A 26,604-nucleotide genomic window follows, 5' to 3' on the forward strand; every position below is an offset into this window, starting at 1 on the left:
ACCAAATCACAGGCAGATTTTTAGCAGGGACACTTCTGTATGTTAAATTAACTGTCTTAAGATAATAAACTTGCCTTAAGTATTTTGTGAACTATGTGCCAGGGCACTGTGCTTAGGTCTGGCTATGTCAACCAAAATGGGTTCCACATCAAATCAAGGAGCTTATATCCAGGATAGCATGCTTTAAAACCAGAGTAGCCTAGGAACTGCTGCCTCCATTTTCTTACAAATCAAGCCATATTCTTTTTTAAGTCTTCAAAATCCTAGATATGTAAAACAAAGAAATCGTTAAATGCATTCCTCAAAGGACTAAATCTTACTTCTAAAGATATAAATAAAATTCTAGCAAAATGGCAACGACGCAAAAGTAAACTTTAACATGTTAAGAATGACCATCAATGAATATTAAACCCATGCTTGCCCTGTTACCATGTTTCAGGACCTCTAAATTTTAACAGAATGGCCAACTCTGGAATCCACTCTAACAATATCTCAGAGACCAAAGCTTAAAAGGAGAGTAAATTGTTCGTAAGTAACAAACACGCTTTGCAGACTTCGACTTTTCTGGACCAAAGCTTCATAAGCTAAAACCCAATTACTGAAATAAGCACCAAATTCAATCCTAACAGAAACGTCTTAGATCACACTCATCTGGTCTGTAAGGAAGCACTTCTACCTCTACACACAGCACCAACAAACATTTCTACTCCAGTATGACTTCTCAATTACCACTGGCGATAAAAAAACTATTAGTAATTTCACAACTATCTCCCCGGTTCTCAAGTCCAATCCATTTCAAGTCTTTCAAGGTTAAAATTTATGCTAATACGGGAAGCAGAGGGACAAAGCTATAGGCCAAGAGATGTCAAGCAGAAGCTTGCAGAAGGATCCAAGCAGTAATTCTCCATCCCTTCCCCGAGCATCTCCAGGATTGTCCTACCTAACACTTCATGTAAACATGGGGCTTGTGACTCAAGCCTCCAGCCCCAATAGGTGGAGAGAAGTTTCCTCGCCTCGGCTGCACATGGTCTGCAGAAGTTTGGCTGGAGTAGAGCGCGGAGCCTGGGTGGGAGCGGCAGCGTACTTAGTGCTGCAGGCGGCGGCGGCGGCGGCGGCAGAGCAGCAGGAGGCGGAGGCGGGCGGGGGGAGGGGAGGCGGCTGGGGGGGCGGAGGGGGCTCTTGCCGCCACAGCTCTCTCGCCGCCTCTCCCCCCCGGCGGGAGCCGCTCTCAGCCTCTTTGCACTAGTCGCTCCGCTCTCTCGGTCATGTGACCTTAACGTAACCGGACAGGAAAAGCCCCGCCGCCGCCGCCGCCGCCGCGCCGGAGACACCGACCGCGGCGGCAGCAGCAGCAGCAGCAGCAGCAGCGAGAGGCAGAGGCGGCGGCGGCGGGGAGAGCACGGCCAAGGCTGCCCAGCGGTGCCTCCTCCACACCCCCCGCCGCAGCAGCACCGGCGACAGGTAAGCGCGCACCGCCTCCGCCTCCCGGGGCCGGTGCCCACGTGCCGCCCCCGGTCCGGGCTCCGGGAAAGCGAAGGGGGGGCGGGGGCCACCGGAGCTCGCAAACGGTTCCGGCAGCGACGGTGGCAACAAAGAAGACGAATGACCCCAGTCCCGGGGCTTCAGGTGAAGGCAGGCGGAGGGCCCGGACCACACGGGGACCCGGTTCTGGGAAGCGAGGGCATGGGCGCCCCGCAGGGGCGGGGGCGGCTGCGCCTGGCGCCGGGGCTCTGGCCGCCTGACAAAACCATCCCCCGGAGCCAGGCGGCGGCGAGTCGGCGGCGGCTCCATCCGGGGCTTTGCGCGAGGGGGAGGGGACGGAAGCCGAGAGGGCGGGCGGCGGAGCGGAGGAGGGAGGGAGAAAGGGGAGGGGGGCGATTCGCGTTCCGTTCCCCGTCGCCGGTCCCTCCCTTCCCGCCGCCACCGCGAAGCGCGTCCCGAGCGGCGGCGGCCGGTGAGCGTCCCGCGCTGGAGCCCCAAGAGGCCGGCCCGTCAGGTGCGTAATCCTTCCGTAATCGCCTCGCCGCCGCCTCCTGCTGCTACCGCCGCTGCTTCTTCGGCGGCAAGGCTGCGAGCTGCGGAAGTGGGTTTGGGGGAGGGGAGCGGAGAGGGAGGGGGAGGGGAGGGATCCGGTCCGACCGGAGCAGGCCCGGCCTCTCTGGCGCTTCTCCCAGCTGCAGCGGCTCCTACAGCTGCTGCCGCTACTGCTGCGGCTCCGCCTCCCCGCTCGCGGGCGGGGGCGCGCACGCGCGCTTCCGGCCTCCTCGGGTCTCGCGCTGTCTCCCGCTCTCGCGCGCGCTCTTCCCCTCGCCCTGTCTGGCCAACCCCCCTCCCCCGCCCCCGGCGCCGGAGCTGTTGCGCCGGCCGGGGCGTTGCGCACGGCGTAGGCGTCGGCATTGTGTTAAACTCCGCGGGACTTGGGCGAGCGCGCGCGCGCACGCGGGACTGAAGGAAGCGGAGAGCGTGCGGCGCGGCCCGAGTGCGTCGCTCCTCCTCTCCCCGCAGCCCCTCGGGGATGGGGGCGGGGCCGGGGTGCGCGGCGCCCGGCCCCGCCCCCGGCCCGGCGCCCGGCCCTAGGGGCGGGGCGGGGCGGGGCGGGGCGAGGCTGGTGGGACTAGGCTGAGTGGGCGGCCGTTGAGACGCTTTCTGGCAGGGGGTGGGGGTGTGAACGCGGGCCCCCTTGGGCGCTGCCTGGGCCGCCCGCTGCAGCCCGTGCCGCGGGGGTGGGCGCGCTGGGCGGCGGCCTCGAGCTTCCGCTCCACGGGCTATCTACGCCTCCGGTAAGGCCGAGGCTAGCCCAGAGCTGCGCTGTGGTTGCTGGCTGCTTGGCCTTGGGCCTTGGGGCCGGCCTCCGAGCAGCGCTTCCGGCCGATGCGGCCCTCACAGCCGGGTAGGGCTCCGCGGAGGGGAGGTTGGGGCGCGGAGGCTGCTTCCCGGGGCCGGAGTCGTTTTCTCGGTGTAGCGAAACCCCCAAACCATTCATTTTTAAACAAGGCTGCAAAGAGAAGTGGTAATGCAAAAGATGCTTAGGAAGCGAGGTTTTTGTCCCTTTTAGCTGGTAGTGAATTAAGAGGGCAGTAAAGAAGAAGGCAGGGGTAGCAGAGCGGGCAAGAAAGTGGTTGGGCAGCGTGATAATGTAGTTAGTTATTGCTACGCCGTTTACTGCGAGAACTTCAACTGCTGAACTCCTAATTATGCCGTAGGGAAATAACCCAGGCTCGTTGCCCCGCCCCCAGTTTGCGGTGTTCCTTAGCTCTTCATCATACAGTGGGCCCCCTTGGCGTGTGAGTCTCAGGTCTATTCATTTTCATGGGTTATTGTTTTAGTAAAATAAAGCATTCAACAGATCGGAATCACGGGCTCAAGCAGAATTCCAAGGTGCTCTGGGTTTCCTTAAACAGGCTGTCCAGTCCTTCCTAGGACCGGCACTCTATGTTGACCCCTAATGGGTCACTGGAACAGGGTGTAAGTATCACCAGCATTTTAGTCTGAGGGGCCTGAGATTTTATTAGGAAATCAGAATTAAGACATTTTAAACCCTCATTTCTCTGATTTATTACAAGCCAAAATTAATTGTTAAAGGAAATTTTTATTTTGCATTCTAAGTGATCTTAGTGTGTGTCCAGGGCATTTTCAAACTGTTAAAAGTAATTTTGAAGAAGGAAGTTTACGACTAATAATACATTCCTGTAAATGGGCATTTCTCACTTAATAAACGTGTGGTTTGTATAAGTTTATTTTCTAGCCAAAGACTTGACCTGTGTTGAAACCATCACAAGATCTCAAAGTGCAAGAAGTGGTATCAGTGCCACAGATAGTCAACAGTGGAGGAGCCCTGTTACAGGATGGCAGATAAACCACCCCTAAAGCTTTGCTGCACAGTTCAGCTGCTTACTTGCCAGTTTGAAAGCTTCTCTTCAGAGAGGACGTAAATAAACGGTGCTCCGCCAACTCTTCCAGTGGAATACTCCAGCAACAGAGAATAAACATTAGATGTATTAGGTCATAGAATAAAAGCTATGACAGTTTCTTTTTTATCTTAATGGTTAATATGAACTTTGCACTATCCTCCAAAATCTGCACTTTTGTGATATAAAAATTTTATTAAATTATATAAAATTACATTTACCCCAGTTCCTCCAAGAAGATACATGTCCCTGCGTAAGGGGATATGCTTTTTCCCCAGCTTGAGAATCACCAACATAGAGGTGGGAAGTGAAGGAGATGTCTAAGGCTGACCTATGGCGTTGGCTTGGGATCAGCTTCTTTGGAGTTGGGAGACTCTCCTACCATTTCTTACCTGTGGCTTGTTGCTTCATCCCTAGACCCACTCACCTTTCTGTGAAGTAACTTTGAGACTTTGGGCAAGTAGTGTAGCGCCAGGCCATCACAGTAAGGGAGGAACTGCTGGTCAGCTGGAGACTTTACCACAAATTTCAAAATACACCTGACAAAAGGTGTATTTCCTACTTCCTTATGATCTTTGAGTCACAAAGCATGACCCTGAAAACCAAAAAGGGAATTGAGAATTTTTTTTTTCCCCTGAAGAAAAAAAAAATTTAACATTCTAAGCATTAGGTCAAGAACACTTCTTAACCTTTTTTATACTCAAGTAGGTTATAATATTTATTAGCAAATTAAACTTAAATAATTAAATATTACTTTGAATCCATAGTAAATAAGGTTGTGTTTTACAGTGCTGATATGCCCTTGATGCAGTCCGTAGCAACAGAAAGAACACTTACAAGGAGTTGGCTGGCCAAGACGGTGAAGACTTTTTTTTTATTTTCGGTACAAAGGCCAAGTTTGAGGCTGGTATTTATGCTCAAATGCAGACTCCCCAGCTCACATGCATGAGGTTTGCATCATGTGACGTTCTCACATCAAGAAAGCTCAGTGTGCAAAGATAGGAATTTGTAAAACACTTTACTGTATCTGGTTAAGTACTTATCAAACAAATCTTACTTTACAAGAGGCTTTCATGTACAGTTTCTTTAAATATTGTACACCCCTAAGTTCTGCATGAAGCAGGGGTGAACTTCAAAATAACGTGAGAACAATTTCAAAGCGTACACATGTTCTTCTATGCCCCACCTAGTCATTTAGATTCTCCATGTCCCCAGAGTGATTCTGAACAGGGATTGTCTAAGTGTGGTCCAGGGTCCCTTGTGAATCCCCAGGACCCTTTCAGGGTTCCATAAGGTCAAAGCTATTTTCATAATGATACTAAGATGTTACTGGCCTTTTTCACTGTTGACCAAATGTGTCAACATTGGGGAGATCTGCATAACTCAATGAGCTGACGTTTTCCAAATAACCAATGGACAGTGTTAAAAGTCATGAATGGGTAAACGATCCATTCAGAGTGTAAGAGACAGCAATGAATTTTACTGTAATACAGCAGGAAATTTTCATTCATTGATGTATAAAACTTTTAGATCGCACAACTAACCTTTAAGAAACTACCGCTTGTCAAATTTTGGTGTAATATCAAAGAAGAATATCCACAATTACCTGAAAAGGCTATTAAAATGCTTTCTTTTTTTTTTTTAACTGAGTATGTGGGTGAGACTAGATTTTCTTTAATACTCAACCAAAACAGACATTACAACAGAGTAAATGGAGAAGCAGGGTGAATGCAGAATCCAGTTGTCTTCTATCAAAGAGATTTGTAAAAATATAAAAAGATACCACTTCACTATTTTTTTTGTTATTTTGGAAGATATAATTTTTTGTCACAAAAATGTGTTATTTATCTTAACATGCAGCGGGCTTATTATTGCTATGTCTAATTGAACTAATAAATGTTTTTAGATTTCTCAGTTTTAATTTCTAATATAAATATCAATAGTTATATTCCTTATAAACAAAAGCTCTTGATATCATCAGTAATTGTAAAGAGTGTGAAGGGGTCCTAATACCAAAAAGTTTGAGAACCCCTGAAATAAAATATTGAAGTGAATTAGTCAGTTAAGACTTTGAGTTAAAATATATTTGGAGCTCCTCTCTGGCATACATGGAGCTACACCTATAGGTGATTATGTTTTCTTCAGATTAATTTTACTAATCATCATACAACATATGAAAAAGGAAGGCAATCTCTACTTTGGAGGGTTATTAGAAGCAAATTAGATTAGGTTTTAAATTTTGCTGTGTGGTCACATCCACATCTAAGTTTCCTTAAAGTTGATTGTAGCATAATACCTTTCGAATTATCACTTTAATATCAACTCTTTATTAGCCATAAATCTCTGACCTGCTTCTCCTTGACATCTGAACTATCCCTGAACTGCCTTCTTCTGACCTCAACTTACACTCAGAAATTAAAAACTAATTTTAATGTCAACTTAAGCAAAATACAATTAAAAAGAAATCTTTTACAAATGCAGTGCTTTCCAAAGTCAGAATAAGTGCCACTGGTAAGTGTGTGTCCCTCCTTTTTCTAATTACTATGGGGAGGATTGACTAAAGAAATGTTAAGAAAAATATGTCAACCTATCATCACAACTAAATACATTTCCTAGCCTCGAAATACGGTTTTAAAATATATTAAAATTCAAACAACCACCCTCATTCAAGTTTACTTTATAGGCCCTCAAATATTAATTATTAATAATACTAATTGAAAAAGCAGTTTTTTCCTCCTGGTAAGTGGTCTAAACTACTTGAAAGAATCAATCTTACTTGTGGGTAGTGCTTTTTCTATTACTGAGGTGTCCTGTGCATTTCAATATTCATTTATGCTTCACTTAAATAAAATCAAGTACTCCAGAGGACCCTTTTAGTGCCCTTGAAATGGGTAATCTAAGTGGTATTTAGTGTCTTAGAAGGGCTATTATCTTTAAAAGGTGAATCATCAATTCCCAAAAGCTGTTTTGGTCTCCTGTTCTTATACCAAAAGTGAAGAAGAAACTTGGGTTGTCAAAATATAATATGGTTACATTCGTCCCATTCAGCTGTTCCTCCAAAAGATGAGTAATTTACTTAAGGATCAGCCCACCGTGTGCTGTGTGATGGCAGCTGAAAGCACTCGACATCTAGGTAGTATCCCATTTTCAGAGTGATAACAGTGGTGAAGACAAAACCCAAAGCATTAAATAATGTAAATGATCATTTGTATTTGGCTTTGGAAAGTGTTTTTAATTTATTTCAACATATTATGTCTTACAGTCTCTGAATTTACTTAAGAAAAAAGCCACTTTGTACACATATACGTACATAAAAAGGCATTCTGTGAAATCTCACTTTTAAGAATTGACTCCCCTCTTTATCTGTACTTGTCTTCAGTTTCTGTCTGCTCACTATTCTGATTTAGGAAAGACAAATGATTTTTTTTTTTACGTTCCATTTATAGCGTTGAATGGGCGGGGGCTTTATATAGATAGGTCTTCAGTTTTACGTCAGGTTGTTGGCCCTCTGTGACTACGACTGGTAAGAACTTACAGGAATGACCTATAGAGCAAGGCAGTGTCGTGGAAGGAGCGTGAAATTTACACCCAGAAGACCAGGATTCAGTGGACTCCTGTTCGTTTACAGTTTTAACCTCTTTGAACTATCATGTAATGATTTAAGGATGTGACTTCTAGAGTCGGTCACACCTGGCTTCTCCAAAGACTCTCTGACATAAATTACAGACAAGACTTAGGAGCTCCAGACCAACATTACTTACCGACAAGTACCCTACAGCCCTACCTGGCATGTCTCAAAAGCATCTCAATCCCAACATGTCTGGACCTAACCTCATGATCTTCCCCCACAAAACTGGGTTTTTGCTTGTGCTCCCTCCACTGGGGGAAGCCCCATGCTCTATCCAGTTACACAAGTTAGAAATCTGGGGGTTACCTAGGACAGCTTGATCTCCCCCACCCTCCTCCGTTGAATCCACCAACAACCAGTTCTGCTGATTTTTTTATCTTCTGTTTTTCAAATTCTGTCCATCTCCATCTTCATCACCACCACCCGATCTGTCATCTCTCTTCTAGACCACTGGAAGACCTCGCCTCTCAACCACTTCTAACAGACCTCCCCTTGCCCACCTCTTTGCCCCCACCCCCTATTTGGTTAGCCCTTCAGCTGCAGCCATCTGATCATGTAGATCAGCTCAGAATGATATTTACATCGTAGACATCTGGTCATGTCACCTTTCTTCAAATCCCCTTTGGGAGCTCCTCACTGCTCTTAAGATATGGACCAGAATCCTTAACAAAACCTGAGTCTTCAGCTTCACCTGCCTCATTCTTCTCTGGCTCTTTGCCCTTCTGCCACATTGACCTTCTTTTAGTTCCTCGGTTGCATCTTGCTCCCTCCCGTCTTAAGGCCTTTGCAAATGCCGATCCCTCGGCCTGGAATACTCTACCTTTGCCCAGTTAACTCTTCTCGTTCTTTAAATATCTGCTTAACTTGCATTTCTTCACAAACACCTTTCCTGACCCACAATCCCCAAATTAGACCCTAGTTTTTTTTTTTGTTTTTTTTTTTTTAAATTTATTTATTTTATTTATTTTTGGCTGCATTGGGTCCCCGCTGCTGAGCGCAGGCTCTCTCTAATTGCGGCGAGCGGGGGCTACTCTGTTGCGGTGCGCAGACTTCTCACTGCGGCGGCCTCTCCCGTTGTGGAGCAAGGGCTCCAGGCGTGAGGGCTTCAGTAGTTGTGGCTCATGGGCTCAGTAGTTGTGGCTCACGGGCCCAGCCGCCCCGCGGCATGTGGGATCCTCCCGGACCAGGGCTCGAACCCGTGTCCCCTGCATCGGCAGGCGGACTCCCAACCACTGCGCCACCAGGGAAGCCCCTAGACCCTAGTTTTATGACCTCATAGTTCCTTATATTTTTCTTTGATAGTTCTTATCAGAGTTGGCTATTAGAAATCTGTGTACTTATTTGATTATACCCTTGAACTCTGTGTATTCTTCATACTTGTATCCACTGTCCCTGGCACCTTAGAAAGCTCTCATCATGTGCATTACCACTTCCCAGATCTGCTTCTTAAGAGCTAGCTCTGCATGTGGGCAAGTTACTTAACTTCCCTAAGTCTAAATTTCTTCTGGAAAAAGGCTAATTAATCCTTGACACATAAGTGGTCATTTATTATTAATGCTGTGGTTATTATTATAAATAATAATGAAATAAATAGTAAGAAGGCAATATACCATGGTATTGACCAGGATTAAATGATGTGTGTGAAGGGTTATTATAAACTATAAAGCACTATTAAGAACATAATTATTAGCATGAAGAAACACGAGGTGACATTTTAAAATTGAAAAATTCTTCCAAAATATAGCACACATTAAATTGATGAGAATTTTGGGGTTAATCTAGGAAAAACAGAAATTGAACTTTTACCCCCAAATCACCCAACTAGTCAGGGGCCAACTGATGATTGGAAATCGACACTCCTCTCTAAGCATGTAGTTTTTAATTTAACAAATATTGAACCTCAGACAGTATGCTTAGGCACATGGGATAAAGTAATAAATGATAAGTAGTACTCAATGCTGGCTTTCCAGAAGCATCAGGCAGGTTCACAGAGGCTCTGGAGGTAAGAAGACCCTCCAGTCTTGAAGGTCAGGGAAATTTTGCAAAGGACAAGTAGAGCTGGGGGGGAGGGGCAGGCGGTCAGTGGTAGTCCCTCTGCAAGTGGCACGTTCAAAGGTCCTGCACAGAAGTTCCAAGGCCCAGTTCAAACAGGCCCCGTCTCCTGACCATGTGAGTAGAAATCAGGTTGCTGAGCTGCTCAGCTTTGAGAGGGAGGCCCCTGAGCAGTGAGTGTTATGTTCTGTTAGGAGCCCAGGAATGGCCTGGGCATTCAGGACCTTTTCTGGGCAAAGAAAACTGCAGATTATCTCAGTTCACCCAGAATTTCCCGAGTGAGTGAAATACATCATTCTGTCTTCCTTATTGTCAACATAAACTGGATTTGTGATCATGCTTGGACTTCAGAACAACGAGACACTTGTTGATCACTTGGTAAAGACCACCAAACGGAGAGTCTTGTATCAAGAAAACAATTAGGCACAACTTAATGTCATAAAGTAAAATTTTATGTTGTAATTTTTTTTGCATTAGAAAAAAATTTTTTTCCATATGTTGAATATAGTGCCACTGTCCTTCCTCTAGAAGTATATTCTGACATTATGTCCTGTCTACCTTTTTATGTTGAAAAGCCCTCCATTCCTAGCAGGTATGTAAATATTTTATGTCTTTTCTTTCAAAATAAAGAGGGAGCACACTCTGTTGGCCCCTCAGTTTCAAGGTTGCTTGGTTTGTTTTTAGTAGGTCTTGGCAGTCCGGAAGTCTGGAAACCAATGGTTTAGATTAGCACTAGAGCAGGGAATGCAGAGTGAGCAGCGGTGAGGTCACCTGTAAGCCATGTTGAGGAATCTGGGTTTCATCCTGAAGGCGGTGGGGAAACAGGAGGATTTTCAGCAGGATGGTAACATCAGATTTGCCCTTGAAGAGATGGTTCTAGCTGTTCCATACGGATAGGTTGGAGAGGCTAGAGCTGGAAGCGGGGAGATGAGTAGGGAGGTAGAGTTAAGGCGTGGGGTGGGATAAAGAGTTTAAATTGGTGGCACATGGGTGGCATATGGGGAGTGAGAGGTAGAGGCCTGAAAGGGGAGTCGGGGTTCCTGGCTTGGTCGAGGGGTAGCTCATGGAGCCGTGCACTGAGCTGGGGATACAGATGGAACAGGTTTGTGTCGATAGCTTTTATTGTCCCTTTTGGGATCTGAGTTGTTTTGCCTAGACTGAATTTAGGGTTCCTTTGGGGCAGCCAAGTGGGAGTGGACCAGATCACCACAGAAGAGTCTGCAGAGTGAGAAGTGGGCTGTGGACCAAAGGCAGAGGAGCAAAAGAGGAATCAGCAAAAGAGGAATCTTGATGGGGATTAAAATAGAATAGCCAGAGGTGAGACGAAAACCAAAGTGCAGTGGCCTGGAAGCAGGGCCCAAGTATTTATGGAGCAGGAAGAAGGATATTAAATGCTCCAGAGAGGTCGAATAAGCTACTCTTCCATTGGGCTGGGGAGCAAGAGGCCATCAGTGACTTCGGTGGGCAGTGCAGGGCCATTTCAGTGCTGGCGGGCAGGAGCAATGTGGTTGGGTGAGCAGTCGATGGCGGTGGGAAGAGCAGATGTCCATTTCCTCAAAGGTGGGGTAGCCTGGAACAGAGCCAGCCCATGAAGATGCTGCATCCTCAGCCTACGCAGCATTGTGCAAGTAAAGCCTCATGGAAATGATTATGAAGGTGGTCATGATCAGGAAAGAAGATTGGGAAAAGGGCAGTACTGTCAGCTGGATGGGGGTGGGGCAGGAGCTCCCTGAGATGCTCCAAGCCCGGTACCCACTCCTCCCTCTACCCTCTTACCCTGTTTTCTCAGGTTCATTCATATATGTGAGAATCTAGGGGGTTGTTTTTCTTTTTCCCACTGAGAAAGGCTTTTTGGTCTCTAGAGTAAAGAAGATTTTTAAAAATTGATCTGTATGGGATTTTCCCCCCGTGTGAAATATGTACACATGACACATTTTCTTTGTTTCTCCTTTCGTTTGGTTTTTCCACTTCTCAGACTCCGGACATGTGTTCTGCCTTCTGTATTTGAAAGACACATTCAGTTCATTTCCTATTCTAGATGCCCCTAAATTGAGATCCTAAAATAGATCCTAAAATAGTAGACCCTCTTTAAAAAGAAACATTTTGCAGTTTTATCATAGTTTTATTCTTATAATCTGAATAAGATACTCACGTTAGTCCGTTTATGGACCGAGGGAGGAGCCATACATACATTTTGCTAATTCGAAGAGATGATATATATCCGTTCATGTAAAAACCCCAAACCTCAAAATCGTCTTATAAAATACTGATAAATTTGATGAAAATTTTATATGTCAAAAATCTCTCTAAAACAAAAGAGAGAAAAATATTAGCAACATATGTAACAAAGGGCTCGTTTTCTTTATATACAAAGGGTTTTACAGATTGACAAGAAAAAAGAACAAATAACCTGATAGAAAATGGGCAGAGCTCATGAAGAGAAGCAAGAGGACATAAAAATATACTTCAATTCATCATTAAATGCATAGAAGGTAAAAAGTGATATTGGCAAAGATTCTTTAAAAAGTGATAATACCCAGTGTTGGCCAGAGTGTGGGGAAGTGGGTGGGGTGGATGGACACTATGGTGTGTCCATAATATTTGAATCTCTTATAACAAGTATATACACTTTAAAGTAGCCGTAAAAAATCCCCTATTAGTTTTAAACAGACATACTTGTATGTAGTGTGTTCCAAAAAATCAAATGAACCCCAGTTTAAATCCTACTTCTTGTTCTTAGGGATTCTATAATCTTGGGCAAGCTACCTGACTTCTCTAAGCCTGATTCCTCGTTTGTAAAATGTGGTTAGCAAGACATCAAATAGCTCAAGTTAGTGTGAAAGTAAATGAATGACATATAGAAATGATTGGTTAATAGTAAACACTCCATAGACAATAGCCACTTGTCATTACCATCAAGAGATAAACAGTGATGCATTACTGTACTTGTCAGCGAAAGTGACACCTTGAAGCTGCCTGACCGTGTAGATGTTCACTATCGGAGTCAGAGAGCACAATAAAGCAGCTCAGCCCAGGTTGTTCTGAAAGGTATTATACTTTCTGTAGAGAAAGGCAAGTTAGTAAGATGGGAAAGGAAGTGTTCTGGCACTTTTCAGAGAACAGCCTTGAAGGCAAGTTTCTAAAGTTATATCCTGGTGGAGGTCAGATGAGAGCGATGTTTCTTAGTCATCCCAGTTACTTTGCCACCTGGCAATGTCCCTGTCTCTTCTTCCTGATCTTCATGCTTTCGCCTTCTCTGACATACGCAGAAAACACTGGGGAACTAAGTTCCCGATCCACGCCACTGACGTTCACCTGCAAGCAAGACTACAGCCCAGGTCTCTTCACGCTCAAACTCCTGCAAACAGGGATGGCTCTCCTGCCTCTCATGCTTGGATAGAGCTCTTGGTAGAAAACACGATACTTGACATTCTGGAGTCTTGCTTTGTGACCGGATCAGCCTCTTAAAGTATCATTCCACTTTGTTCATTTATTTTAGGGCGCACTTGTCAATTTCTGAATCTGCCATATCATCCCTAGAACCTAACCCTAACCCTAGAACAGGAAAGAGGGTGTGGAGTTGAGCACCAGCTGAGTAAGAATCGATGTGTTTCTGTTTCTATTTTTGTTTTTAAGCTTACTGGTAATGCTTTCTCCACAGTCGCTTCCCTGATTCTGAAGTTAAGCACCGTGGTTATCCATTTTTAATCGAATTAATTAATGTGTGATGGGCCTTTCCTTTTTAACTTTTTATTTTGAGATAGCTGTAGATTTACGTGCAGTCACAAGAAATAATACAGAAAGATCTCATGTACCCTTCACCCAGTTTCCTCTAATGGAAACATCTTGCAGAATTCTGCTCCATCACAACAGGGTATTGACATTGACACCACTGAGCTGCAGAACATTTCTGTCACCTCAGGGCTCCCTCCTGTTGCCCGTCTACAGCCAAGCATCATGGCCCTCCTCTCCCCTCGCCCCTCCACCACTAATCTGTTCTCCACTTCCGTAATTTTCAAGAATGTTATGTAAATGGAATCATACAGTATGTAACCTTTGGGGACATAATTCACCCAGGTTGTTGCCTGTTTCTGTAGTTCATTTCGTCTTAAGGCTGAGTAGTTTCCTGTGGTTTGGGCATACCACGTTGTTTAACTGTTCAGCCATCGAAGAGCATCTGGGTCACTTCTGGTTTTTAACGGAGGAATAAAGCTGCTGTGGATATACAGCTGCAGATTTTTGTGTGAACCTAAGTTTTCATTTCTCTGGGATAAACGTCCATGTGTGCAATTGCTGGGTAGTATGGTAGTTACATATTTAATTTTTAAAGAAACTGCTAACTTTTCCAGAGCGGCTGCACCGTTTTACCTTCCCACCAGCAATGGCACGAGCAGTCCATTTCTCCGCATCCTTGCCAGCACTTGATTGTTGTTCTTTTATATTTGGCCACCCTGCTAGGCATGTGGTGAATCTCATTGTGGTTTTAATCTGCTTTTCCCTAAGCGCTATTGAGCTGTCTTTTCATGTGTTTGTTTGCCATCTGCATATCCTCACTTCAAGTATTTTGCCCATTAGGTTTCTAATCCGATTGTTTTTGTACTGTTGACTTTTGAGAATTCTTTATATAGTCTAGAGACTAGTCCTTTATCACATTTTTTTCTCCTGCTTTTTAGCTTGTCTTTTCATCCTCTTACCAGGGTCTTCCTCAGAACAAAAGTTTTTAATTTTTATGAAGTAGAATTTATCAATTTCTCCTTTTATGGTTTGTACTTTTGATGAATCCTAGATTCTCTAAGGTTTTATCCCATTTTTTTTCCCCAAAAAGTATAGTTTTGTTGTTCTACATTTAAGTCTGTGATGCATTTTTGAGTTAATTTTTATATAAGATATGAGACTTAGAGATCAAAGTTCTTTTTCTTTTCTTTTTTCCTTTTCCTTTTCCTTTTTTTTTTTTTTTTTGTCTATGGAAATCCAATTGATCCAGCACCATTTGTTGAAAATTGTTCTTTCTCCAAAATCAAAAATCTACTGTACATATTTATGTGGGTTTCTCTGTTCTATTCCATTGATCTATGTGTTTATCCCTCTGTCAGTACCATACAGCCTTGAATACTGTAGCTATATAATACATCTCGAAATTGGATAGACTGATTCCTCCCACTTTATTACTCTTTTTAAGAACTGTTTTAGCTATGCTAGTTTCTTTGCCTTTGCGTAAACATTTTAGAATATTCTCGTCTGTATCTACAAAGAAAATCTTGCTGGGATTTTGAAAAGAATTATATCAAACCCATATATCAATTTGGAAAAAATTGATTTATATTATGTGTTCCTAAACATAAATACAGTATGTCTCTTCATTTATTTAGGTCTTCTTTGATTTCTTTCATCAGCATTTTGTAGTTTTCAGCATACAAGTCCTATACGTGTTTTGTTAGATTTACATCTGTGTATTTCTTTTTTTTGTGATTATAAATGATATATTTCTAATTTCAGTGTGCATGTGTTCAGTGTTAGTATGTAGAATTATGATTGCATTTGTTTGTTTGTTTGTTTGTTTATTTTTGGCTGCGTTGGGTCTTTGTTGCTGCACAGCATGTGGGATCTTCCCGGACCAGGGGTCGAACCTGTGTCCCCTGCGTTGGCAGGTGGAGTCTTAACCACTGCACCACCATGGAAGCCCTACAATTGGTTTTTATATGTTTATCTTGTATCCTATGGCATGGCCAAAGTCACTTAATAATTCCAGGAGGTTTTGTAGATACCTTGGGATTTTCTATGTATATAAAAGTCATGTCGTCCACAAATAGGGACAGTTTTATTTCTTCCTTTCCTGTCAGTATGACTTTTATTTCCTTTCTTGCTTTATTGCTCTAACTAGAATATCCAGTACTATATTGAATAGTGAGAATGGACATCCTTGCGATGTTCTCAATCTTAAGGAGAAAGCATTCGCTCTTTCTCCCCATTAAGTATACTGTTAAGTATAATGTTGATGTTTGTGTGCTGGGCTTTTATAAATGCTGTTTGCCTGTGGGAAGGAGCACATCAGGAGTTTACTGATTTGATACACCGGCTCCCCCAGAGGCAGTTCCCCTACTACAAATAGATGGAGGCCACGTGGTTTGCTGGAGTGAAGTATGAGGAATAAAGAGGTTAGAACCTGGGAGTCAGAACATTCAGATTTAAATTTTGATGACCCCCACCTTCTGGCCAGATGGGCCAGGCTAACTCCTTGCACCTCTCGAAGCCCATTTCCTCCTCCACAAAAGATGGGGAAGAGTACCCGTCCTGAGCCCTCACCCTTGAGGAGTAACCATGCGGGGTTATTATAGCCCTGCCAGCGGCAGCCCTGTCCACACGGCAGGAGCTGGAGGATTGTCCAGACTTGGTGAGATCTTGGCCCTGCCCTGCTATGGCCACACCCCAGCACCTTAATTTACTTCTCTCTCTGGAAGGTTTGACAACTTCTGATGGATCATTAGAGTTTGCGTTTGGAATCTTAAACTCAAAGACAAAAGATCCAGGAATGTTTGCTGTCTGGCGGGCTGACTGCTCAGGTCCATTTCGTGGTTCCTCCACTTACCATCTGTATAAACTTGGGCAAAGCATGCAGTCCCCAAATTCACCATAAATTTCATCATCTGTAAAATGGGAGTAACAACAGAACTACTTCACAGGGCTGTTGTGAAGACTGAGTGAATTTATGTAACGTTTCTAGCAGTGCCTGACATATTAGCCATGACCATTACTATTGGTGACTATGAAGACACTACTTATTTGTGAATCATCTTTCTTAAAACAAAATTGTTTGCTTTGCAGATTTTTTAAAAAATGGATTTGGCCAACCATGGACTTATTCTTCTGCAACAGTTAAACGCTCAGCGAGAGTTTGGTTTCCTGTGTGACTGCACGGTTGCCATCGGCGATGTGTACTTCAAGGCACACAAATCAGTTCTTGCTTCATTCTCCAATTACTTTAAGATGTTGTTTGTCCATCAGACCAGGTAACTAACGTGGTTGATAACAATCTAATGACTGTAGACTCTGAACTCCGTGGCCCTCTTCCCCACTGAACGTGCTCTGGGCCCTCATCAGGACCGTGGGTCCCGCTGCCTGTCCCTAGGCTCCCAGCCCCTCATGACCTCAGCTGCCCCAAGCAGCCCCTCCAGCTCCGAGTAGCCACGCTGGGGGTCACCTACGCGGTCAGGATCGGCAGGATCGGGTCCGCTACGAAGGCAGCTTCCTCTCACTCCTCCGGCCCCGTCCCGGGTCTCCCTGCCCCAGACTTTGAGTATTTATCCTTGTCTTCTAATGAGAAGCTTGGCGGCATGAATCCCCACAATCTCCTTCTTTTCTCTCTTAAAATGTCTCAATCTCCTTATCTTTGCACAGTTTTTTGCTTCCCATCTCTCTGTCTTGGAGAAAAGGGCCCCTGGTTGTCTAAGGAAAACAATCTTCCTCCTGCCCTTATGCTCCCAGATCCTACCCTGTAGTGTTTATTCTGTACTTTTCATTTTATACTTGTACCCCCATTGCCATCCCCAAGCCTGTGAAGGCTCAGCCCTTCCACGACACCGCTGTCTACCTGAGTGATGGTGCTGCTTTTCCTTTGTTTCACTGTGGAAGTTCTACAAAGGATGACCTATGACCTCGCTTCTCCTCTCCTCATCCCACACTCTTCCTCTCCGTTGGCACTGTGGTTTCCACCCATCGCTCCACTGACATCATTTTTCCAAGGTCACCTCTTCATCAGAATCACCGCCCCTCCCAGCCTCTGTCATCCTTGTCCTCTGCAGCATTTGCGACTGTTTTCTTCCTTCTTAAGGGTTGCCACCTGCATTTTAATGACTCTGAATCCCCCTTGTTTTTCTGCCTTCTCCACAGGCGCCTCCTGCACTTTTGGTGAGTTGGGTCTCCACGCTGCTTTCTCTCTGCCTCTCCTGATGGGCGCTCATCTTTTCCTGGATCTTGCCTCTGCTGGAAACCAGTTGACAGCTCTGGGCTTGATCTTTCTCTGTCTCCAGAACTCTATTTCCCAAGGCCACAGGCTGCCTGCTGGACATCTAGAATTGAATATCCTCTTTTACCTCATTTTGCATGTCTAAAACTGAATTAAGTCCTCCCTGAAGTCCCTTCTGACTTCCCTATTTTTTTATCTTCAAGTAAGCCATACTAAAAATCTCTCTAAAATCGTATCCTATCGGTGCCCAAATCATGTTTTCTTCATAATTACCTCTCACATTAGTTCTTTCCTTCCCTTCTCACTTCCATTTTCTAATCATTTCCCACGTTACTGTCAGATTAATATTCCTAAGCATTGCTTTGATTGGAGGGTGCCTTTGATCCGAAACCTACCAGATTGTGTTACTCCTTTGATTGGAAACCTAGAGGGCACCCATCACACATCAAAATAGCACACAGATTCCTCATTCTGTCTTTCAAGGCCCTGCAGGCATGAAGCCTGACCTCCTTCCAGCCCGTCTCCGACCGCACGCCCACCTGGACCACACTTTGCTGGCCTTCTGCCCACTCCCTGAGTCCTAGTTTACACATCACCTCTTCCGTGACCCCCGCCCCCCAACAATCAAGTGAGCCGAAATGATCAAAAGCAGTCTGTTCCTCTCTCACGTTGCATAGCACTTTATTTATGCCATTTTGTAAGAGCAACATATTTTCCCTTTGTTGTTGTTATTTGCGTACTTACCGCCCCTCCTCATTTGTAAGATGCTTGAGGGCAGAGACTGGGTTTTACAAATGTTTTTGAACATTTGCAGCCTGTAGTTCGGGGATTTGTACATAATAGCCACTTGACAAATGTCTAGAGGAGCAGAATGGGTGATTAGTAGGATTAACGGCAGGCGGAGCTTGCTTTATCTTGGGACACTAAGGACGCTCCTGTTTCCTTCATTGTCAGAGACATCGCAGCTAATAGGCACTGCAAGTCTCTACACAATGAATTAAATTCTCTTGCAAAGGGACAGGTTTTCATTTTGAGGAATAAAAGAATATAATGTAATGAGTTTTAAATAGATGCAGGAAACTTAAGTGTAGAACAGTAAGCAAGTACCTTTCTAACAAAGGAATGTGATATTGGTGCAGAGAGGAGCCCCAAGTTTGAGCAACAGTGTGCTATTGCCCCAGAGCTGGCACATGCCATTTGGGCTGCCTGAGGCCTTGACCACCTCTGGTGAGAGGAGAATACTGCGCGAAGACCGGAGCCATGCTTTTAACTGCTGGCTACTGTAGGGATAGACCAAGAATACAGTTTTTTCACACTTAAGAGAGTGTTTTATGTCTGCAGTTACCACTAGATGTCTCTGTCTCATGGACACTACTCTAAGTGAAAGTTTTAAATCATGTAGCACTGCAGACTTGGAGCTCTCAAAAATAAAAGAGAGACAGGCCTTGCTAAGTACAACCTCTGGCAACATCTAACATTATTTTAAAATCCTTATTTTCAGAGTTCTTTAAGCCCAACCTTTACTTGAGGGGTCTAGTGAAGGAAAGATTGAAAATGTAAATGACTGTGAAAGTTTACAGGAAGGGCTTGTAGCTGTGCTAAAACTATGTTTTTCATCCATAAAAGTGTTACGTCAAACAGACATCTGCAAATCAAACCACTTAGGTGTAGGCATATTGTAGAGAGCTGTGTCCTTCCCAGAGCACTTGGAAATGACCAGAGTGGCCCAGAGCGAGCTTAAGCAAATCGACAGGAGGTCTGGCTGACTGGGAGGGAGAGCCGTCAAGGACAGCAATGGCTGGAACGTGACATAAGGAGTTTTTTGGGTTTTTTTTAATTGGTTGCTAACTTTTTTTTTTTTTTTTTTTTTGGCTGCATTGGGTCTTCGTTGCTGCACACGGGCTCTCTCCAGCTGCGGCGAGCGGGTGGCCACTCCTTGCTGCGGTGCGCGGGCCTCTCCTTGCAGTGGCCTCTCCTGCTGCAGAGCACAGGCTCCAGGCGCGCGGGCTCTAGAACGCAGGCTCAGTAGTTGTGGCTCACGGGCCCAGTTGCTCCGCAGCATGCGAGACCCTCCCGGACCAGGGCTCAAACCCGTGTGCCCTGCATTGGCAGATGGACTCCCAACCACTGCACCACCAGGGAAGCCCTAAGGAGCTTTTTAAAATAACTTCTGAAGTGTCTTGAGTGTGTCTATGTGCTTCTGCTTTAAGAAAAGAAAAAAAAATGAACAAATCAGGATATATTGGTGTCTGGAAACCTCCCAGAGCCCTGGGCACTTGTAGTAAACCCCAGGGACACGCCGCTTTCCTCTCCCTGGGGGCTCCTCACCAGCTCTGCAGCCCCTGGAGTCCTTCCTTCTCCCTCTAAGCCTGGCTGAAGTGTGGACCCGGCCTCCCCAGCCCATCCCTTCTTTGCCATCAGAAACTGCATGAAGTTCTTTAAAATTTGAGAGATTTACTGTCCAGTCACCTCCCTTCACAGTCGGTAGACAGAGGACAACCTATACAATAACAAATAAGGGGAAATTATAAAACTTACAACAAAGTTTTTCTGGAAAGGGGCCCTGCTTTGTATTTACCTCTCATGGATGCTGAAAAATATAGCCCTGCTTTGGATTTCTGCCCTCCCTCTTCTTTGCCCTGGGGGCAGAGGGGCTCGCTCTCCCCTCCTCCTGCCTGGAGGAACATTCCATCCCACAAAACAAAAGGTGCCCTATAGTCTCCTGGGGGTGATTTGCATCTCTGAAGGCCTGTGGCTTCCGGGTTCATTGGGCCTTTGCCTGGCCCTGGAAAGATCCCCACTAGTTAAGTCTTCAATCTGGAGTTGATTGCTTACATTATGAAAGTATTCCTCACCACACCTAATCCCTGCAGCTTTATTTTGAATATTGAATTTCCCTAAAGCATCTAAATATGTTCTAGTATACACATAATATTGTTGGCACTTACCTTGTGCTTAAAGGGAGGACCACCTGCATTTGCATTCCTATGTAAAGGAATATAAATAACTTAAAGGACTATAAAAAGACTCCCAATAAAGACATGAATGATCTGTGTGTCTTTTTTAAAAACAGAGTGACATAAACTTTTCCTCTTTATACTGTCAAAGGGGTACTGGTTTTTAGGCTTGATCTTTATTCTTTGGCTTCCATACTTTATAGTCAAACATTTTCCACATGATTATTTGTATGCAGTCATCTTGAAATATACACACATTGATAGCGATGCAGTAATTATTCAAATCTGTTTTGTCACAAATTGCTATTAAAGTCACTTTCCCCCCTTTTTTTAACAGAATAAAATATTAAATTTAGAAGAGCAGAATATACCGATACTATTTTAGCATATTGGAAAATATTTGTTAATAAGATAAATAGCTTAATAGTAATAGTAAATCATAATAGTAATAAGTGGTATAATCAAAAATGATTATAAATTCTAAAGGCATTCAAGGAAGGTGTCGTTAAAGTTAAAAAATGCCCTGTCGGGCTTCCCTGGTGGCGCAGTGGTTAAGAATGTGCCTGCCAAGGCAGGGGACACCGGTTCGAGCCCTGGTCTGGGAAGATCCCACATGCCGTGGAGCAACTAAGCCCGTGCGCCACAACTACTGAGCCTGCGCTCTAGAGCCCGCGAGCCACAACTACTGAGCCCTCATGCTACAACTCCTGAAGCCCGGGTGCCTAGAGCCCGTGCTCCGCAAAAAGAGAAGCCACTGCAATGAGAAGCCCACGCACCGCAACGAAGAGTAGCCCCCGCTCGCCGCAATTAGAGAAAGCCCACGCACAGCAACAAAGACCCAACACAGCCAAAAATAAATTAAATAAATAAATTTTTTTTTAAAAATACGTTTAAAAAAAATTCACCGTCTATAGAATATATTCACTCAGTGTGTGATAGCACACATACCTCATAATATGTAGATATACATCTCACTGATTTATAATGATGCATTAGGGTTTCCCTAATGGCCCAGGGAGAGTTCTTGGGACCTTTTTATTATTGCTGCTTGAATCAGAATGCTGTTTCTGGGATGATACAAACACTAAAGTCTAAAAGTTAGAAAATCAATTTTGCCACAACTGCTTTAGGTACCTCAGATAAATCATTTAACTTTGGGGGACCTCAGCTTCCATGTCTGTCAGATGGGAATAATCAGATCTGCCTCATCTACTACACAGGGTTGTCTTAAGGCTCCAAAGAATCTTGGTTCTTTGGCTTAGGAGTTAGACTCAAATTTAAATCCCAATTCCATTGCTTACTAACTCTGATATTGAGCAAGGTATAAATCCCTTTGAACCTTAACTCCTTATCTGTAAAATGAGAATTAATGTCAATTAAATGAGAAAATGCCTATAAATTCCAGCTGCAGGGACTTCCCTGGTGGCGCAGTTGTTAAGAATCCGCCTGCCGATGCAGGGGACACAGGTTTGATCCCAGGTCCGGGAAGATCCCATGTGTCGTGGAGCAACTAAGCCCGTGCGCCACAAATACTGAGCCTGCGCTCTAGAGCCTGCGAGCCACAACTGTTGAGCCCATGTGCTGCAACTACTGAAGCCCACGCACCTAGGGCCCGTGCTCCACAACAAGAGAAGCCACCGCAACGAGAAGCCCGTGCACCGCAACTAGAGAAAGCCCACGTGCAGCAATGAAGACCCAAAGCAGCCAATAAATAATTATTAATTAATTTTTTAAAAGATAACTGGAGAATATTAGAAACAATTAAAAAAAAAAATCCCAGCTACAGTTCTTTTTTTTTTTTTTTTTTTAAGGATTTTCTTATTTATTTATTTATTTATTTATTTATTTTTTTATTTTTGGCTGTGTTGGGTCTTCGGTTCGTGCGAGGGCTTTCTCCAGTTGCGGCAAGCGGGGGCCACTCTTCATCGCGGTGCGGGGACCGCTCTTCATCGCGGTGCGCGGGCCTTTCTCTATCGCGGCCCCTCCCGTCGCGGGGCACAGGCTCCAGACGCGCAGGCTCAGCAATTGTGGCTCACGGGCCCAGCTGCTCCGTGGCATGTGGGATCTTCCCAGACCAGGGCTCGAACCCGTGTCCCCTGCATTAGCAGGCAGATTCTCAACCACTGCGCCACCAGGGAAGCCCCCAGCTACAGTTCTAATGATGAGGATGATTACATTTGATAAGGAACTGGGTTGTCCCAGAGCTGCTTTTCATGCAATCTAGCAGTGCTGGGGCAGTGATCTGACTCCATTTGAGCTAGAACGTGGTTTGCCTTTCCTGTTCTTCCCAGCTCTACAGCACTCCATCCTCATGCTGGAGAGAACAGAGGGTTGCAGAGCAGGGGTAGAATGAGGTTTTCTGTTTTCTCGCTTTTGTTGTCTTGCTCTTAGGCACTAGTCCAGCTCCCCCTTGTTATATTGTTTGACTCTTACCTTGAAAGATCTGCTGAGCTCTGGACGGCCTTGGATCAATACAGAGTCCTAGACATTTAGCTAAAAGATCTGCAGGTCAGTGGTTCTTAACCGTCTAGTGGGTCACAGGCCACTCTCAGATAGAAAGCAATGGATCCTCTCCATAAAACACGAAGTTTTTTATACATGATATAATTTTACATAGATTACTAGGAGAAAAACTGCTTCAAGAGTCTATGAGTTAAGGGCTTCCCTGGTGGCGCAGTGGTTGGGAGTCCACCTGCTAATTCAGGGGTCACAGGTTCGATCCCTGGTCCGGGAAGATCCCACATGCCATGGAGCCTAGAAAAAAGCCCGCGCGCAGCAACGAAGACCCAATGCAAGCATAAATAAATTTAAAAAAATTAAAAAAAAAAGTCTATGAGTTAAGATACCACATTTGTTTAACATGAATTTTCCTCGGTCCTTTGAAATATCTTTATTGTATTTCTCTCTGTTCTTAATAGGATTAGAGTTAAATTATATAGGTTCCAGTATTCTAGTTCATGAAACGAACAGTAAGATATACGTGAGATGTTCTTGTTTCATTTGCCTTTATAAGTACCGGGTTTTTCCCCCAGGCTTTATGTTATCATTTGAGTCATGAATTGACATTCACTCACAGACTTGTTTTTTACTTGTCTCTTTCAGTGAGTGTGTCCGTTTGAAACCCACTGACATCCAGCCCGACATCTTCAGCTACCTCCTGCATCTGATGTACACAGGGAAGATGGCGCCTCAGCTGATTGACCCGGTGCGGTTAGAGCAGGGGATCAAGTTTCTCCACGCTTACCCGCTGATCCAGGAGGCCAGCCTGGCCAGTCAAGGAGCCTTTTCTCATCCTGACCAGGTTTTTCCGCTGGCTTCTTCCTTGTATGGCATTCAGATCGCAGATCATCAGTTGAGACAAGCCACCAAGATTGCTTCAGCGCCGGAAAAACTTGGCCGAGAGCCGCGGCCACAGACGTCCAGGATGAGCCAGGAGCAGGTGCCTGAGGCCTCCCAGCTCTCCCAGCTGCCCTCGAATCTGACCCAGGTGAATCGGACCCACATGACCCCCTCGGACCCGCTGCAGACCTCGCTGTCGCCCGACCTTGTCTCCACTCCTGTTCCTCCCCCGCCCCCCGGGGAGGAGACCAATCTGGAAGCCTCTTCCTCGGACGAGCAGCCTGCGCCCCTCACCATAGCCCACGTCAAGCCGAGCATCATGAAGAGGAACGGAAGCTTCCCCAAGTACTACGCCTGCCACCTGTGTGGGCGGCGCTTCACCCTCCGGAGCAGTTTGCGGGAGCACCTCCAGATTCACACGGGGGTCCCCTTCACAGCCAGCCAGCCCGGAGAGAGCCGCGTGCCCCTGTCTCTCTGCAGCAACACGGCGGACCTCGGGAAAGACGCCATGGAAGTGCCTGAAGCGGGGATGATCAGTGACAGCGAGCTGCAGCACATCTCGGATTCGCCCATAATCGACGGGCAGCCGCACTCGGAGACGCCGCCGCCCTCAGACATCGCGGACATTGACAACCTGGAGCAGGCGGACCAGGAGAGGGAGGTCAAGAGGCGCAAGTACGAGTGCACGATCTGCGGCCGCAAGTTCATCCAGAAAAGCCACTGGAGGGAGCACATGTACATACACACCGGGAAGCCTTTCAAATGCAGCACTTGTGACAAGAGCTTCTGCAGGGCCAACCAGGCTGCCCGGCACGTGTGCCTCAACCAGAGCATCGACACGTACACCATGGTGGACAAACAGACTCTGGAGCTCTGCACCTTCGAGGAAGGCAGTCAGATGGACAACATGTTGGTACAGACGAACAAACCCTACAAGTGCAACTTGTGTGACAAAACGTTCTCAACTCCCAACGAGGTTGTTAAACATTCATGCCAAAACCAGAACTCGGACGTTTTCGCCCTAGACGAAGGGCGGTCCATTCTCCTGGGCAGTGGGGACTCTGAAGTGACGGAGTCTGACCACCCAGTGCTAGCCTCCATCAAAAAGGAACAGGAAACAGTGTTGTTAGACTGAATGTTACTTATCTTTTTAAAAACCTGTCATTTTTACAAAGACTATCTGCCTTCCCTTCCCCCAATTCAGAACTCTTGTTCTCCATGGCATGACACAAACAGGTCCCAGCCCCTCCCTCCCCTCCCCCTGCCCCGTCCCCAGCCCCTCCTCCGTAAAGGCTTTGTGCATTATAAACCTGGAACGTATTTACTTTAATTCAGGGGATATTGGAAAGATAATGGTCAGTAGTACTTATAAGCTCAAATAGACTTCGAGAAGTTTTCGATGATTTAAAAGCATACTTGCAACTAATGCAGGGTGTATAACAAAACAAAACAACTCGAATGCAATTTGGTAAGCTAAAATTATGACTTTCCCTGGGTAATAAGCCTTCCTTCTCAGAAAGACAATGTCTGAAAATACAGCATGCTTCTTAGAGATACAGTGGGGCTCTGTACTATGCAAAGTCTAGAGGTGTGGGGAAACTTTAAATCCAAGAAAACGTTCTTAGTATTTATCCTCGAGATGTCTTATTTCAGAATGCATCCTTTGAGATTATGTCCAGTTGAGAAAAATTATTAGTTAAGAAATCTACTTGAACAAAACACAAAAGAGAAAAAGTAATAATGTGATGGCAATCTTAATTTTTGGATAAAACATGACAAGCTGTGAGTTTGTGTGTTTGGAAGAGAAAATGTGTGGATACTTGATGTAAACAGGTGAATTAATGCAAATGCCTTATCTAATTGCTGGCTTCTTTCAAAGTTGAACAACAACAAAGTACTGTGTTTTAGTTTCTGACAAATTTGTCAGTTGTTTTAAAAATCAGATTTGAAAGTACTGTTCTATACATTGTCTTTCTGAATAGAAAACAACATGCCATTATAGCAGTTGCCAGTGGTAAAATTTGTTTTTAGCACCAGTCAGCTGCTTTTAAATCAGTGTGTGTATGTGGGAAAAAGGATACAGGAATATGCATCTTACAGGGAAACTTGTGAGCAGATGTAGCAACTTTAATGACTTTAAATGTTAATGCTAATAGTTTACTGGCAACATTCATTGAAGCATCAAAACTGGCAAAGAGAAATCAGGACAAAACACTTAATTGCTGTTTGGGAAAAAACTTAATTTTGATGTTTAGTCTCCAATTTTTTTTTTTTAAACAGTGAAATTTCCTCCATTGGCCTGAAAGCAGTAAAAGTTGTCCATTAATCTTCCTTTAGGCCAGTAACAGAATGGTCTCACAGGATAAAACAGGAGCCAGAAATAAGGACCGAAGGGGAAAGGGAAGAACAGTTAATAACTGTGCTGTACGTATATGTTAAAAACTGAATATCCCGTCATCCTATTTCATGTATAGTTGAGTTCTCAGATTTGTAAGTTTTTATACATACTTTCATTGAATAAACATTTGACTAAATGGGTACATGATTTCATCTATGCATTACTTTGTCTACCCAAAAAGATGCAGGAAGGCCAAGTAGAGAGCATTGCCCCAAGAGTCCATTTCTTGCTGTGTCTCCTCTCTCTATCTGTTGAACTTTGGGCGATTCCCCTACCCTGAGTGGTACTGTCTCTATTTGTAAAATGAAGACAATAACTGCATTGGATCGTAAGATTGTGAGAATCAAACGAGTCAACAA

The 26,604-nt window shown here is 44.9% G+C and overlaps 1 protein-coding gene across 6 annotated transcripts; it reads left to right on the top strand.

The window, feature by feature from the left end:
• Nucleotides 1–1,324: 1,324 nt before the first annotated feature.
• Nucleotides 1,325–26,387, top strand: ZBTB2 (zinc finger and BTB domain containing 2). 6 transcript variants are annotated; one of them, XM_057527806.1, is made up of 4 exons: nt 1,338–1,461; nt 11,963–12,080; nt 16,411–16,595; nt 23,611–26,387. In XM_057527806.1, exons 3-4 carry the CDS (start codon nt 16,423–16,425, stop codon nt 24,980–24,982), a joined length of 1,545 nt encoding a protein of 514 aa, XP_057383789.1. In that variant the 5' UTR covers nt 1,338–1,461; nt 11,963–12,080; nt 16,411–16,422; the 3' UTR covers nt 24,983–26,387. The 6 variants fall into 6 exon arrangements, with proteins under 6 accessions (XP_057383786.1, XP_057383789.1, XP_057383791.1 ...); XM_057527803.1 differs by lacking the exon at nt 11,963–12,080 and having other exon boundaries at nt 1,325–1,461; XM_057527807.1 differs by lacking the exons at nt 1,338–1,461; nt 11,963–12,080 and adding an exon at nt 1,590–1,626.
• The last annotated feature ends 217 nt before the right edge of the window (nt 26,388–26,604 follow it).

Source organism: Balaenoptera acutorostrata, chromosome 14 (assembly GCF_949987535.1).
Source record: "Balaenoptera acutorostrata chromosome 14, mBalAcu1.1, whole genome shotgun sequence".
Lineage (NCBI taxonomy): Eukaryota > Metazoa > Chordata > Mammalia > Artiodactyla > Balaenopteridae > Balaenoptera > Balaenoptera acutorostrata.

Bases quoted from the DNA above. Each gene is read 5' to 3' on its own strand.
- ZBTB2 (XM_057527803.1), top strand. From the start codon at position 16,423: ATGGATTTGGCCAACCATGGACTTATTCTTCTGCAACAGTTAAACGCT. The intron at 16,596-23,610 runs GTAACTAACGTG...TGTCTCTTTCAG, and splicing joins TTGTTTGTCCATCAGACCAG to TGAGTGTGTCCGTTTGAAAC.